The sequence below is a fragment of the Protobothrops mucrosquamatus genome, unplaced genomic scaffold (genome assembly GCF_001527695.2).
Source record: "Protobothrops mucrosquamatus isolate PMUCROS unplaced genomic scaffold, P.Mucros_1.0 scaffold324, whole genome shotgun sequence".
NCBI lineage: Eukaryota > Metazoa > Chordata > Lepidosauria > Squamata > Viperidae > Protobothrops > Protobothrops mucrosquamatus.
The window spans coordinates 271,892-288,646 of NW_015386663.1; the positions used below are offsets into that span (position 1 = coordinate 271,892).

Here is a 16,755-nt window from a genome sequence, read left to right on the forward strand (position 1 = left end):
AGTCAGGTTTTAGGACAGCTATTTGAAGAGCAACTGTTTAGCCAGAGAAATTAGGCCAAGGTTTTTTTAGCTTCTTTGATATCAGTATTATTTCCTCAGCCACCCCAATGATGAGAAGGAGGCGTTCTTCCCCCGGAACCATTCCAATTCCAGCCTGAATTCTGTAGTGGGAAATCATCATCTCAATCACAACCACACAACTGACACTTGCATGCCATTGATGGGGGAAGAGAGGATTGAGATGACAGAACCACGAATCCATGACCCTGAGTACAGAGAGGTGAGTTTAAAAAAGGATATGTCAACCCTTCAAGGTAGACCAGCCTAAGTTACCTAAGTCATAGAGGCTAATACTATTTTTATTACAAGTAGTAAATTCATTACAAAGATTATCTTTGCATGAATCTTGCAAGTATGAATGTGCTTCCCCTGTTCATCCCTTTATCTTATTGAAAACTAAGAGGGGTCTTGTATGCAGGGCTTTTTTTCTCGGAGAAAAGGTGGCGGAACTCAAACCTGGCCACGCCCTCATCAAACCCTAGGACCGCCCCTTTAGAGAACAGGAATGCAAGTAAAATTTGGGAGGGGCTATTTCCGGTGCGGCCGGCCCGGAAAAAGGTGCCGGAACGCGGTTCCGCCGCGTTCCGGCTGAAAAAAAGCCCTGCTTGTATGAGATATTTTCTCAGCTTACTGATCAGACTCGCACTCAGATTTCTTTTATCTGACCGTATCTTAGTAGTGGCTCTTCCTCCTGTTTCTCAAGGTTATTCTTTCTGCCCATTACAGGATCAGATTGAATTGATCTGTAATTTACTAATTTAAATTAAAACTAATTGACAGTGGCGTGTAAGTTCAAGAAAAGTAAGTATATGAATTATGAACTGGTATGTGTGCACTGAAAACAAACAAACAAAACAGTTTTTAAAAAGTTTGTATCAAATAAAACCTGGATTTTACCACTAGTGTGAAATTGTGCATATTTCAGGGCCTTCCATAATTTATTCTGCTAGTCATGGAGATGGAATAAGAAGAAGTTGGAGAAATGACTTAATCAAGAATATGAGTATATGGAGAAAGTAGGTCATTAAATTAAAGAAAATAATTAGTATAATATAATGGTCCTGAGAATAAATTGAATTGATATATTAATTAATTAACAAATCCATGAATTGTAAGGGGGATATAATGGAACAGTATTTAGACTTACCTTAAATAAACATGTAGAAAAGTAAGGGGTTAAAGTCTTACCTTGTAGGACCTTAGTAACTAGAGTGTAGCTTATACATTTCACGAAGTCAAGGGCTACTCTAGCCACCAGCTAATTTGGATATTTCCTGTTGGGACAGAAAAACATGCACCTTCACAACACCGAGGGACATCGTGGCAAATACATCAAATTGATGGAGAAGATTCCTGATGATGCTGAGGCCACCGTAGTGCTTGTTGGTAAGGAATCCTAAATCAAAGTGCAGTACAAAGATTTTGAGAAAGGCTCATGGAATTAGGGGAGCTGTAGTATTTCCAGTTATGCATATGCTGTCATATTTTGGTTTTATTCTACTCTGGGATGTGTATAACCTGTTCAGAACCAGGCATGATTGGAGTACATAAATATAAACTAATAAAGTAAAACAGAACAGTCTTGGAGATTACTAGTACGGAGGCCAGTAAGTAGCACAAACTGTTCATATCAAAGTAACTAGACCAGTGGTGGCGAACCTATGGCACGTGTGCCAGAGGCGGCACTCGGAGCCCTCTCTGTGGGCACACGTGCCATTGCCCCAGCCCCGCCTCCCCCTGCAGCCCCCCTCCTCATCAGTAGACCCCCTGGAGGAGAGTTGCCCCCAGGCACAGCCCAAATGGAGCAGCGCAGCCAAGGACATAGCCGGGCAGCAGGGACAAGACTCCGCCCTCATGCCCCATAGCATGCAGATGATGTTGCGGGGTGTGGGTGAACAGTGTGGCTGCCATGGCGCTGCAGGGCTGCCAGGGCGATCTGTGGCGGGCCATGGAGGCGGTGCATGGCCCTATGGGTGGGCGGGGCAGGGGGCGGGCAGGTCCAGAGCAGGCAAGGCAGGAGGCGGAGCGGGGACAGGGGACGGTTTTGGGGCACTCTGTCTCTAAAAGGTTCGCCATCATTGAACTAGACAAAAGGAGGGAAAGAGAGTACATAGAAGAAACCACAATCATTTACTGACAGTAGTAGCAGCCATACCACTGGCTTACTGCATAAGATATAGAAATAGGACCCCTGTTAGGAAGCTAAACGTAGTCCCACCATTTCCATGCCTGGCCAAAAGTATCATGTTAGAGCCAGAATACAAGCATTATCTCTCTATGTGTGTATTTGCTTAACTGCTGTGGCTCAGCTTGTGTTCCATTGATATAGTAAGACTTTGGCCAGTTACCTATTAACTATGAGATCATTCTGAAATCTTAGCTCCTCAACCTGAAATTCTTTAACTGAGAAAAACTAAGATTGACATAGCTTCTGTTCCTTCTTGGTTACCTTTATTTATGGAGTTGGGGGAGGAATTAAATTTCTGAATTGGCTTCGTTACATTCATTTTTGGGTCAAAATATAGTTGCACACTGATGAAGATTATTATTTTTAAATTCAATCTTGGTATCTCTTTAAAAAAAAATAGGATACAGTAACGGCCAACTCTGAACTTGAGCTGCTTATATTAGTCACAGATTTTGTATTAACAGCAACTGAAGTAGTAAGATATCACTAAATGTAACATGAATCTGTCTATGCTGAACGCTTTCTGCCTAGACTTCCCTATCTGGGACATACTTCTTGTTACTTGTAAATTCTACACTGATCTAATATCTCTGATTTTATTCTTCATCTCCTCGTAGGTTGTGTTGAATTTCTTGAACAACCATCAATGGCTTTTGTCCGTTTAAATGAAGCTGTGTTCCTGGAATCAGTTCTGGAAGTTCCGATTCCTGTTCGCTTCATCTTTGTTTTGCTAGGGCCAAGTCAGTCTAATGTGGATTACCATGAGATTGGACGTTCAATCTCTACTCTCATGTCAGACAAGGTAAAGACCTGGCTTTTCGTTCAGGCTGAAGCTCAAGCATAAATGGAGATGTTGGTCACATGAAAGGGTGTATGGAGTGACATAAACTACATGTCAAGGGCAAAAGTGAAGAGTATGGAAGAACAAAAAATGTCCTACATGTTAGATTTCAGAAAACAACAACGATACATTCTATATTAACCTCCCTACCTTTTCCAAGTTAAACTTACCTGGAGATTTTGATGGCCTTGATTTTGGACAGAGATTTTGATAGCATTAATTTTTGATGAAATTTATTTTTAAAAAAAAGCTGGCTTAGAGCTCCAGCTATATTTTAGTTTCTACTTTCCTACTCAATGGTAAGTTTTGTGTGAAAATTGTCCTTCCAAATATTCACAAGGTTCTAACAGGAGAAGTTGAAAAATAAACTATTGTGACAAGAAGTATATTTCACCCCATTTCCTGTCTGGCCTGTTGAGCAATTGATCCAGCATTTTTATAGCATGTGTTGTTTGTGAACTCTGTCCTCCTATTTGCCTTCAGCAATGTTTTTCATGTGGAGGAATCTTTTAGTAATAATTTATCCACACTTCTGTTTAATGTAATTAAAGTGTAGTAGTGAAAAGGGAGTAATTCTTAAATCCCAGGATCACTGTCTCAGTTCTCTCCTGCCAGTATTAAAATTTCTAAAAGTTTTTTTCTACCTCCTCAAAATGTTGCTCATTAATTTAAATTTTTTTTAAAGATAAACCAGAAAAATTAAACAACCACATAACAAGATCATGCTTAGCAATTGAATATGAACCTTATTACGTTAATACTGTGTGAAAGGACTGTTAAAACAGAGATGGGAAATCAGTATCATCCTAGACATTGCAGAGCTGTAATTCCTAACATTCCTTGTTATTGATAAATTGACTGGGGCTGCTGGAGACTGGAGTTCAGCAACAACTGGGAGATCACGTATTTTACCTCAGCACCAAATAATGTTTTAGTGTCAATACATGAATTGTCCACTTATTGGAATCAAGATTACATTGAATTGCTTGTGTGCTGAAGTTAAAGACTATAGAAGAACTTTAATTATATTTTAAACAAATGCATGTGTATGCATATGCATACACACACAAACACACATTTTCCTCAAAAGGCAAAATGGGAACAAAATGTCAATTAAAGGCAACTGTACTGTTTCACTGAAAATGAACTGAGGGCTATATCTTGAGCTGGGGACTACACTACCAACTGGTAATATTAGGGTGGGCAGAGGCGGGTATAAAGATGTTGTCTGTGTCTCACCATGTTCTCCCATTGGTTTACAGCATTTCCATGAAGCCGCTTACCTGGCAGATGACCGCCAAGATCTGCTTAATGCCATCAATGAGTTCCTAGACTGCAGCATTGTCATTCCTCCATCAGAAGTAGAAGGGAAAGATTTGCTCAGATCAATTGCCACCTTCCAGAAAGTGCTGCTGAAGAAGAGAAGAGAGCGGGACCAGAAGAAGTCCCTCAAAGAAACAAACTTTCAGGAATCTAAAGGTCTCTTCTGTCTTTGCCTATTGTATCTAATTCCTCTGATTCATACTGTGGCTAGAATAGAATGGGTGAGATATGACATACTCTTGACATGTCAGTAACACTATTAAAAATTGATGCAGTAACAAAGTAGATGTTGAAGGCAGACTTTGTGGCAATTAGTAGAAGCAAATAAGGGAAACTTTGATGCGAGCACCTGTCTGAGTACATACAGTAGGATATTAGTGTGGAAAGGTGTCTTGCTTCAGCATCTCTGACCATTTCCCTGCTCTTCTATTTATGCCTTTCCAGAGCTATGTGAGGTGAAAGCTGAAGAAGAAGAAGAGGGCGAGGAGGAGGAGGATGACCCTCTGAAGCGCACCGGCATTTTCTTTGGTGGTTTGGTGCGGGACATAAAGCGCAGGTACCCCAAGTATCTGAGTGACCTCAGAGATGCCCTGCACAGCCAGTGCCTCGCAGCCGTGCTATTCATCTACTTCGCTGCTCTCTCTCCTGCCATCACCTTTGGGGGACTGCTAGGTAACAAGTCCGCCCTCCTTTTTCCTCATCTCCCACTTCCCTACACATTTTCTGCTCAAGCTGGTTCCTGTCTTTCTGTACTTCCCAAGATGTTGAGCAGGAGGTTAACATTTTGCTTCTACTAGCTGAGTGACTGGGATTGGTTCATGTGCCTGTGTCTGTGCTAGTCTAGTGGACAGGCTCCATTTGGCTCTGCTGCATTCAGATGAGCTTGGCTTTGATCTGTTTCACCCCTGCCTGGCTCTAGGGCTTTCTAGTCTACTGTATGTCTCATCTTCTATGGCATCCACAAAAACTCTATTACTCCTTATGTTGCTACAATGGGATTTTCATTAGCAAACCACCTAGGAGTCCAAACTGGGAAAGGATGGCAGCAAACGAGAGAAGTCAATTTCAATCTCTTCTTATAGACAAATAAAGGAGAATTGGAATAATGATCAAGGTGCTAGAGGGCAATGAATACATATATGTAACCCAGTTTAATGTTACCCTGAGGTAAGATGGGCAGCCAATAAATTTTATAAACAAACAAACAAACAAACAAACAGATAAATAAATAAATTTCAACAACCATAAAATTTCTGTAATCAAATTATTTCTCTGGCAAGAACATTTTTGTTGGATTGGAGAATGGGGAAGATATTAAAAAGGGGCAACAAAATGGAAAACAGAGTTATGTGTAGCCCTTTAGAGTACTGGCTTTAACCATCTCCCCCTGCTTAAGTCCCTCCACGGACATGCACCTATCTACAGATTATTCCCAAAAGAATGGGGCTGTTGAAAGAAAAAAGGTTATCCACCTCTGATTAAAGAATTTAAAGGTAGGTATCACTGCACTGAGTTCACTTGGAAGCAGATAGGCAATCGACGTAGTTTGTTCACCGTATGATTTTGTCTGGCTGAATCAGTTCAAAATCTGACAGTCAAGTTCTGCTCTAATTTATATATATATTTAAAATATATTTTATTGATTTTTTACATTAACAATCTTTAGTGCTTAGTAAACAACGTGTTGTCTGAGTTCATAAATTTAACAACAATCAATAATAGTTAATTTCTATGATTTCATAATCAACATACTAACTAAAAATACCTTTCCTTGATCTTCTCTTCTTCCAATAATATTCTCCTTTTACCAATATTGAACAAATATAGTTCTTAATACTTTCAATACATACAAAGTTGAATATAAACATTTTTCTAGTATTTGTACAAATAACAATAACATCAGTACGTAGCGTCTTTTCTTATCAGCTTATTTTATAGTTGCATTTGCAAAAAGTCATCTTATATAAATCGCTATAGGTCCTGTTTTCAGAATTCTTATTTAAGCTTACGGTAATTTCCCCTCAGTATTCAAAACATTTCTTGTTAATTATAATTTTCTCAAAATTGATTACATTTAAATATCTAAACTATTTCGTACATTTAAATCATCCCAATGTTTTTTCATTTCCCATATCGTAAAAAAATACTATACTACTTATAAATCACATCTCTCTTACTATAAAACCCATTCATATCTAAAATTTAACTATTCTTTTAACCATATTCAAACAAGTGTTTGGTCATATAGCACTCCATCTAGAAGTTCAAATCATCTCTCGAGTCTGGCTCTCGCCTTCTTCTTTTGCCAAGGAACTTTCCAAATCAGTGTGTTCAGCTTGCCAGCGGATTCTTCCTGTATATTTATAAGTGTTGTTAAAGATGGGAAAGACAAATTGAGTGAAGCACTTTTGAGGTGGAATTTCGCCCATTTATATTCATTGAGAAGCTTCCATTTTCCTTCTCCCTCAATTTCTCTTTTCATTTTTTGTCTCCCAAACTCTAGTAGTTCTCCTGACAGCTCTATAGTCCATTTTGTCAAATCTTCTTTCTTATCCTCAGCTTTGTTTTGAAATCCTGAAAAATAGAATGTCTTTTCCATTTCTGATATTATAGCAGAATCTTGCAGATTTTTCTTCGTCTGTGTTACTATGATTTTCTTTGTTTGTAGCTTCCATCTTTAAATTGCTTTCCTCTGGTTTTTGTTCTATTGTCTGATTTATTTGTTCATTCTTTGTCATCATTTTCTGAGAGTTTTTTAATTGTGAGCTTAGGTCAAAGATGTGCTCACTTATGTCATCAAAATTATTTTTCATCTCATCAGGATTTGAGACAATTGTCTTTCAAATTAATTACAACATAGCATGCAGTTTCTCCTGGAAGATATTTGTCGTGTCTTGAAGTATTACTCTTGCAGATATCTGGTATTCCAGACTGGAAGTTTTAGAAAAGAATATTGAGTGTGGTTTTCTGCCACTACTGTGTATGCAACTTCCATTTTCATCAAAGCAACCAGTCTTAAGTTCCAAACACCATAGTTTTATATAGTTCTTATCTTTATGAACAGTCCAAAATGTTCAACCACTTAAAACAATCCAGTATTTTCCTCCCTAGAAAGATAGCCAAAAATTAAGGTTTTTCTTTCTATGCAGATGATTCTTAAACTCAGATATCACAGCTTAGTAAGTGTTTATAATCCAAGAAGGTCAGCCATTTTTATAACAATTGTATTTCTCATTCTGTGAAAGATAGCCCAATGTATTTTCTTTCCTCTGTTCCCAGCTGTTCTCTGTTTAGCTGAGAGTCACTGTGGATCAAAGGAACAAGTTGTGCTCTATTTCTGGGTGTCTTGCCAATTTCTGAGGCAGGGCAGCTGTAGTTCTATACTCTGATCCACCACTAGATGTCAGTAGCTGTTTATTTTCTAACCTCCAAAACAAAACAAATTATTTTCTTATAATTTCATCAATATTCTTCCAAATGGAAAATCTTGACAATTTCCATAGTTTTCAATTTTATCCAGATTGTAACTTTACATTAATCCATTTCTGTCCCCCATAAAAATTAAATCGACGCTTCCTTCTATGGAAGAGTGGGGTTATAGTCCTCTTCCTTCTCACTTTCAGAGGATTTTTTGCTTTTGGGGATCTTTTCCAGGAAATCAGTTTCAAAATAAAGAAGAGAAGATCAATGTTCTTACCCAGTTCCAAACACACTGTTCACTGTTGTTCTTAGTTGGTGCTTTTGGACTTCGGATGCTGGTAGCTTGGGCTAGACACCGGAGTGTAGCTAGCCTTTCTCCTGTCGGGTTGGAGGGCTTCCCTATAATGTGTGAATTCACAGATGACCACTGTAAAATCACAGTTACTCATAAGTAACTAGTTATTTTTAGTCCTCTTCAGAGCCAGTAGAGATCTTTCTGGGACAGATTGAATATCAGTTGTTTGGCCGTGAGAATTATGCACGGATAGGTTCATATATTGCATTAAGCCATAATATTGTTTATTTGGTTTGGTTTTTATATGAGTCTAGCCATTTTGGTTTGTTAGCCATTAACCATAACACAGTATATAGACCCAGGCAATAACAGATTATTCAACAAGTTGTGCTTAAATAAATCAGACTTAGTGTGATATAAGAACCTAGCCAGAGGGGTGTGTGTTTCTGTGTGTGTGTCTGTTTTCAGATGCAATTGTAGACCTTATATAATCTATTCCAGAATCCAGGTGTAATAGTAGAATAGATATGTATGGAAGGACTCATTAGCAATGGCAATTGAGAGAAAAATATTTTTTTTCTATTAATCCCAGATGTGAAAAAAAAACCTGCCTGGATATTTATATCTGCAACATTGCAGTGTATCCTAAAGACATTGCTTTCTTTTTACAGGTGAGAAAACAGATGGTCTTATGGGTGTTTCAGAACTGATTATCTCCACATCAGTATTGGGCATGATCTTTTCACTTCTGAGTGCACAGCCACTCCTTATCATTGGTTTCTCAGGGCCCCTGCTGGTCTTTGAAGAAGCTTTTTACAAGGTATGTAAAAAAAATGCTGTCAAAATACTGAACAGATAAGACATGTGAGAAATGATATGTATGAAGTGTTTCTCCTGTATGCTGAAACCATTTTTACTATCTCATTAAAGTTAGCTACAAATGTGGGTGTTTTTACTTCACAACATATAACAGTCATACTACACAAAGACCTGATCTTTTCCGCTGGCATGTTTTTATGAAGCTATTATGCTGCTCAAGTAACGTCTAGATTTGGCCTGTTTAAAGCTAGTGATGGTTCATATTGTAAAAAAAAAAGTTTCCTAATCTCCACAAATGGATCCAATAGTTATCAATTGTTGTGCATTCATACTTTAGCAAATTGTGCCTATGATAAGAACACTGGTCTTAAATTAACAATTTAAGATAAATGCATTGCCTTAGCTAAGATGGCGGTGTGTTGCTTTATAATGGTGTACAGCAGTAGTTTATATATTTATTCAATTTTTATAGCCACACATCTTAATCAATGACCAACATGGCTGTGTTTGCTGCTGCTTTGAATGTTTTCTGTCTTTGCCTGAAAGAATTTTGCACTCAGAGGGTCTCTCTCTTCAGCAGGCTTAGCAATCATATGGGTAGCATTCTATATATTGTATTAAACAGGGAAGGAGGTTGGGTACGGTAATTAATCTGCAATTCTATTTCAAAGCAGCCTGGTAAGGCTTAATAGAATAAGACAGTGGATATTGGGAAGTAGGCTAGTAACCCACTATGGGTTTTTTGAAATGTCCTCCATATACAAATTAGAGTTCATACTGTCTCCATTGAAATCTTATGCAGTGTTTTGATAAACTTCAATTATTGTTGTCTTCTTGAAACAATAGATACCTATAAGATCATATTATGGGGACTTGTTGTGCACAGGCTAAGAAACTATGCAGGGTGAGAAGGCAGACTTAGGTGATGTCTCTAAGCTCCCGATTTTTATTTATTTTTTGCCAGTTTTGTCAGAGCCAGAACATCGAGTATTTGACAGGTCGGGTGTGGATTGGCTTCTGGCTCATTGTCTTCATTGTCATTATCGTAGCTGCTGAAGGCAGCTTCTTAGTGCGCTACATTACACCCTTCACCCAGGAGATTTTTGCCTTCCTCATCTCCCTCATCTTCATTTATGAAACATTCTACAAGCTGTACAAGGTAAGCTTTCTCCAAAGAGTTTGTGATTATTATTATTATTATTATTATTATTATTATTTATTATTTATTGAATTTATATACCGCCCTATCTCCCTTACGGGACTCAGGGCGGTGAACAGGCGATAATAAAAACCACAATAAATATACACAAATTTCTGTCTAAAATCAAATTAAATAACAGGCCTGTTCTAAAAATACCCCATACAAAACCCCCACTAAAACATTAGCTGCTTATATCAGCTGTCGGATTCAGTTTAAAATAACTGATAGGCATGTGGTTCTTTACCAATTTTGATCTGTTTTTTACTACCTCCTGTCATGCTAAACCTAAATAAAAGGTTTTAACAGCTACAGTTTCTGTGGCTGAAATGAGTGATATAGTAGTAAATGCCTTTCTTCCTTATGCTGTGTTCCCAGATATTTGCAGAACATCCTTTGCTGCGATTCTATCCACCAAATCTTCAAAGAAATTTGAATTCTAGCATATTACCTGCCGATTCTACAGTCCTTGATATCCGAATGCAACCCAACACAGCCCTTCTATCCCTCATCCTCATGTTGGGGACCTTTTTCATTGCCTTTTTTATGCGCAAATTTAAGAACAGCCGTTTTTTAGGAGGAAAGGTAAACCTAAGATCTGGCTCCGAGTAAAAATGTATTGTAGCTTTTCTCCCATGTAACTCTTTCAGCAGACTTATTTGTATTTTTCATTCTAATTCCCAATGAAATTAGGATTCCCAAAAGTAATAAATGAAGTAGTTTTTCTGAGTCCTTGTGTAATTTCTTAATAGATAGCTTGGCCAAAATCATAGCTGTGGAATCAAAAGGCATTCCCTCTTCTTCCTGCAACGCTCAGTTTTAATCTGTCTTTATAGAAATTTGGGTATTCAACTTCCACTATATTTTAAAAGTGAAAATGCTCCTGAGTTGTTGTAAACCCGGAGAGTGTTCAAAATAAACACATCTTGAACCTGGCCAAGTAAGTTCTATGGAACTGGCAATGTAGAGATAAAGAGACATAAAGTATTAAAGATATATCCATTATCCTTCAGAAAGTGCATTATTGCCCTATCAATGTGCTTTTACTTAGAAGCACCCTTCTATGTCACGAGGGGCATTTCTTCAGAAGTTGGGGAAATTGGGTTCAGAAGGTAGAGTTGATCTCCCAGCAATATCTCCAATTTGCCTTATGTTCATTTTTTTCTCCCATATTTGTTCTATAGGCCCGGCGAATCATTGGAGATTTTGGAATCCCTATTTCCATACTTGTCATGGTTCTGGTAGACTATACTATTACTGATACGTATACACAGGTTGGTATTGCATGTCTGAAATATTCACCATCTCATGGGAACTATAATACATTGATTTTTCTAAGCATTTGGAGTTAACCTTTTTCCTTTTTAATTTTTTATTAGTTTATAATATATAATACAACAGTGCAAAAGAAAATAGTAGGAAAATAGGAAAGGGAAAAGGAAGGGAAAAGTGCAGGGCAAGGAGAAAAAAGAAGGAAAAGGCATTGATTTTCGGCTTCCTTTGGTGCAGTAGAATAAGATAGTAACATCAAACATCAACTTTTTGTTTTACATAATAATATTATAAACTAGCCATTTCTATAACAACAAACCTATTAATCGGTAAAACCCAAAATCAAAATTTCATTTTTTTCCCACAAAGTCCAGAAGCAGTTTCCAAGTAGAAACAAAAGTAATTGTATTTTTTTCTTTAATCAAAGCAGTCAGTTTGGCCATCTCTGCTAACTCCATCAACTTTTGTAACCATTCATCCATTTGGAGTTAATCTTGTGTGTGCAGAACTCTGAATTTAGGCCTTTTAATCAGCATTCAGTTCAGAAGGCTGCCATGCAGAAAATAAAGGGTGTCCCAGTCATATTGTGTGATGTATTGATCAGCTGACCTCTGCTTCAGTGGGAGGTTTTGTTAAAATGTGGAGTCATCTAAGGACAAACAACTACTTGTTTGTCTGGGCTTCTGACTAGCACCAAATGCTATGTATGACTCTGGAGAGCTAGGATATTTGTGATTGTAGAAGCAGGTATGTCTTTAGTACAGTTAAAAGCTAAAATTCCCATCTAGATTTCATAGTTATAGCAAAATGTATCAAGCCAGGATTAAACATACAGAACCAATTTAAGGCTAAAAACTATACATACAGAAATATTATCTATTGAGATTACTTAGGAAAACTTTGGAATTAAGCCATGTAAAATTGCTTTTCATCCCATTTGACTTCGGTTATGAAGATAGGCAGTTAAAAGATGTACATACATGGTAACACAGGTCAGGCTAGGGTTTATTAAGAACTAAAAATCTGTCTGTCAACTTTGCAAATAAGCCTGGCTGCAGCCATTTTTTCCCTTCATTTGAGGTTGCCACATGGAACGGAGGGAGGTGCTTTGTTAGTCCAAATAATCTTCTGTCCCGTGGGAACCAAGGTCATCAGCTACTCCCGTGACTAGGGACTGGGCATTGCATAAAAAAGTCCGCCAAATTAGTATATTGAGGAATGTAGTTGATAGCATAGTTTTGGGTGGGACATTAAACTTTATAATTGGAAAATTGTTACTTGTGTATTTAGACTTGGTTTTACTTTTAACTGTAACTAATAAACATGTTCTTTGAGAGATTTCCAAGCCTCAGAGTTCTGCTTTATTCGTCTCTATCAGTCAGAACCATGAGACTGTGGTTATACATATGTGCTATTATCTTATCCCGATTTTAACATTTAGTGTGCTGATATGTTATATTTTCCTTACAGAAGTTGAATGTGCCCTCAGTGCTGTCGGTTACTGCCCCAGATAAACGGGGCTGGTTCATCCATCCCTTAGGAACTCAGCAGACCTTTCCCCTCTGGATGATGTTTGCTTCTGCCATTCCTGCACTACTGGTCTTCATCCTTATCTTTATGGAAACCCAGATCACCACGTAAGTGCCAGACCTTTATGTTATAGATTAGGTTACTCATATTTATCATCCTATGAGTCCTAAGTAAATTCTAAAGATCACTGGAAATGGTGAGAATTAAGGCAATGAGGATTTTAAATATTCTTACTGTCCACATTGCACAAGAATGTTCCCATCTGCTTCCAGTAACTACTATGTGCATGTTACACAGGAAGCTTTATCTGCAGTATAGAACTTAATTGCTGGCTCTGCTTTTTCATTTATTACCAACATGCCCCATCTCTTTCCTATCTAAAAAAAAATTGTTGCAAAACATTTTAAACCATGGCTTCTTCATATTTCCCTTAGTAAAGCAAAGCAGTGTTAGGATGTCCTTGAAATTCACACATGTTCTGTTGTCATCTTTTTTGTAGTCTGATTGTCAGCCAGAAGGAACGGAAGCTGTTGAAGGGATCAGGCTTCCATCTTGATTTGCTGCTTATTGGGACAATGGGAGGACTTTGTGCCCTTTTGGGATTGCCTTGGCTCACAGCTGCTACTGTCCGTTCCATTACTCATGTCAATGCCCTTACTGTAATGAGCAAGGCCATAGCTCCTGGTGAGAAGCCAAAGATCAAGGAAGTGAAAGAACAACGTGTGACAGGAGTGCTCATCGCTGGCCTTGTTGGTGAGGTCCTCTCAGAGGAATATGTCTTTGTGGTGATTATGTTCATTTGATGAAATTAGATTAATCTGCCTGGCCAGCATCATCTGTTTAATGATTCTATCTAATACATACTTTAGTTGGGTTGGAGGTTTGAGCAGATGATTTTGTCAGAATCATAGAAACAATAAAATCAGCAGATCCTCTGCCTTCCAAACTATGAATGTGTATTCAGTGGTACCTCAGTACTCATCCTTAATTGGTTGCAGGAGGCACAATGAGTACTAAAAAGAATGAGTACCAAACTAACCATGTGACTTACCACGTGACACTTCATTTCAGCTGGGAAGGACTTCCTATCTGTCCCTTTTCCTATGTTGTCAACCTTCCCAGCATGGTTGACTTTCTCTCTGTCCTCTGCAGCTGTCCTCTGCAGCTGTCCCCTACTTCCTTTTGCAGTATGTCAAGTACTAAAACAAACGCTGAGTACCAGGACAACATTTTCACATCAAAATGCATTGAGTACCAAATTCGACGAGTTTTGAAGTAGTCAGGTACTGAGGTACCACTGTACCTGTATATCTCTGCCAGCTCCATTCTTCTGAATTCCTTGGAAAGTTATGTGTGCCATTTTAGGCATTGTCTTATATTCTCACTATAGTTACATTGGTATCTTTGAAAGAAAATGGAACACTCTGTGCTATTTGCAGGTCTCTCCATTGCCATGGGAAGTATACTTCGTCAGATTCCATTGGCTGTGCTGTTCGGGGTTTTTCTGTATATGGGTGTGACATCTTTGACTGGCATTCAGTTATATGAACGGCTCCTCCTTATCTTCATGCCATCCAAGCATCACCCTGATCACGTTTATGTTATCAAGGTAGGCTCCCTTCAGGGAAATTGGGAAGGTAAAGAATGAATCCATTGGATGGCAAAGTGAACAATGTCTGCAGGTGGAAGTAGTGAATGGAGATTGGGATGGCATTACAAGAACAATGGTATTTTATTAAGAATATAGACTGTGTGTTTTAATAATAGTTACTATCTGATGTTTCTATTCCTGTTATCTTCTTCCTGTAATTTTCTTCCCTGAGAGTTACAGGGACTCAAGCACCATATATTATTATTATTATTATTATTATTGATCATCGCACAGTCAGCCAGATGTTCAGACTGGATTTGGCATTTTTGTCTACCTATCGGATCCTTAATTGTTATTGTTATCGCCATCTTCATCATCATCATCACAGTCAGCCAGATGTTCAGACTGGATTTGGCATTTTTATCCATCTATCGAGTCCTTCCCAGGGATATAGAATAGGCAGAATTTGATATTTCATGATGTTATTATTATTCCCAAGATCCATTTTTTTTGTTATGAACCTTCTTTTGTTGTTGCTTTTGTGCACAAGATTTCTTTAACACCTTTTTCTCCTTCAGGTGAAGACTTGGCGAATGAATCTCTTCACGTGCATCCAACTAGCCTGCATTGTATTGCTTTGGGTGGTAAAGTCCACTGTGGCATCATTGGCTTTCCCATTTGTCCTGATCATGACAGTTCCTCTACGGCGATACCTGTTGCCACGTTTCTTCCATGAAAGAGAACTGAAAGCGGTAAGATGCTAAGAGAACTAATCTTTATTTGACCGTTGTGCACATTTACTTTTGTCAAATGGATAATATGCTTTATAAAGTGTGCCGCACAAGTACCACTTGAAGAGGAAGAACAAGCAATTTAATTTTTGCCTTCCTCACTGCATTAGAATAGCAGATATGCATTTTCCATGATATCTCTCGACCATCCTCCAACTTCCCCAGCGGCACCCACTGTAATTGAATGGATACTTATTCCTCTCTTCCCTCTCACTTGCAGCTAGACTTAGAGGATGCAGAGCCAAACTTCGATGAAGATGGGCGAGATGAATACAATGAACTTCACATGCCAGTATGAGCAGGCTGCTATATGGCTACTGGTTCTTTCCTGGCATTGTGGGATAAGCTGTTCTCCTCGTGCTGTTCCTGCAGTGGCTTTTGAACTGATCATAGTTCTAGTCCAATTGGCAGCTGAGTCACAACCCTCCCAGAAGCTCCAGACCACAAGAGAACTTGGGCAAGCAGAGCAAGAGGAGTTGCTGCCTTCTTATGGACAGACACAGAATATAATTCCAGCCACTAGCACCCACGCTCCTACTGAACAGACCTTGTTGTAGTGCTGTGCCATATATTGACCTGAATACATAGACATCTTAGCCAGTTGTTATTAGTCTCCTGTCTAGAGAAGTCGAGCAGATTAAACTGTTTTGCAGTTGGAAAAATAGCAGCAGGTTAAAAAAAGGAAGAGGCAAGTAAACCTTCTCGAATGTTAAGGGCAATGCTTTTCTTTCAGAATTAAGTTTTCTGGGGTGGTAGCAGGAAGTGGAAGAATAGCTGGTGTTTATTTATTGATTGTTTAAGAGAGCGGGCTTCATCTACTCTTCTGCATGATATCCTTGCCTGGGATTTCATGTTTATGGGAACCTTTGATCCTTTCCTTTTGAGGAATGGCAATAAGGATGGTTGGAGACCACAAATTGCAGTGTGTACCAGCAAGGTTTTCAGTACCGTGATGTGCTCAGCAAGTGGAATGTGGTATTTGTGCAATATTCGTGGGCACGTGCATCAGTTTGGGCAAGTACTGTGCCTATGTTTGCTTTTTCTTCGGTTGTCCAAAGTGTTGAGGTGATCTAGGAAGGAAATCCATTTACACAGGGAAGGAAGAAGTGCAGGTAAAATTTGATGGTGCGGGCTGGATACCAGGAACAAACTGACTAATGATGGAGTGAAAATTGAATGATGGATATGGTTCTAAGTGAGATCATCCCCCCAAATTTTACACTATTCTCATGCTGTTTTTCTCCCCTCTTGCAAAGAAAGTCAAACATGCAACCAGGCAACTAGGAATCTCAGAAGCTAAGGCTGAAACCTAATCTAGTTAATTATTTTGATCCACCAAGCCTGTTTGTTATACTCAGTCACTTCCTTTCCACTTAGTAGTCTTCCATGCTTTACCTTCATTGCTCCTCTTGCTTTGTTTTTTAGTC

At 38.5% G+C, this 16,755-nt stretch overlaps 1 protein-coding gene across 1 annotated transcript in view; it reads left to right on the top strand.

The window, feature by feature from the left end:
- Nucleotides 1-15,626, top strand: part of SLC4A3 (solute carrier family 4 member 3) — a 47,265-nt gene extending 31,639 nt beyond the window's left edge. Inside the window, exons 10-23 of the mRNA XM_015815186.1 lie at nucleotides 100-280; nucleotides 1,347-1,446; nucleotides 2,866-3,050; nucleotides 4,352-4,568; nucleotides 4,857-5,084; nucleotides 8,799-8,947; nucleotides 9,911-10,105; nucleotides 10,523-10,729; nucleotides 11,329-11,418; nucleotides 12,887-13,053; nucleotides 13,446-13,699; nucleotides 14,386-14,555; nucleotides 15,116-15,289; nucleotides 15,549-15,626. Of these exons, the coding sequence (XP_015670672.1) occupies nucleotides 100-280; nucleotides 1,347-1,446; nucleotides 2,866-3,050; nucleotides 4,352-4,568; nucleotides 4,857-5,084; nucleotides 8,799-8,947; nucleotides 9,911-10,105; nucleotides 10,523-10,729; nucleotides 11,329-11,418; nucleotides 12,887-13,053; nucleotides 13,446-13,699; nucleotides 14,386-14,555; nucleotides 15,116-15,289; nucleotides 15,549-15,626 (2,395 nt within the window). The remainder of the gene's footprint in view (nucleotides 1-99; nucleotides 281-1,346; nucleotides 1,447-2,865; nucleotides 3,051-4,351; nucleotides 4,569-4,856; nucleotides 5,085-8,798; nucleotides 8,948-9,910; nucleotides 10,106-10,522; nucleotides 10,730-11,328; nucleotides 11,419-12,886; nucleotides 13,054-13,445; nucleotides 13,700-14,385; nucleotides 14,556-15,115; nucleotides 15,290-15,548) is intronic.
- Nucleotides 15,627-16,755: the final 1,129 nt, after the last annotated feature.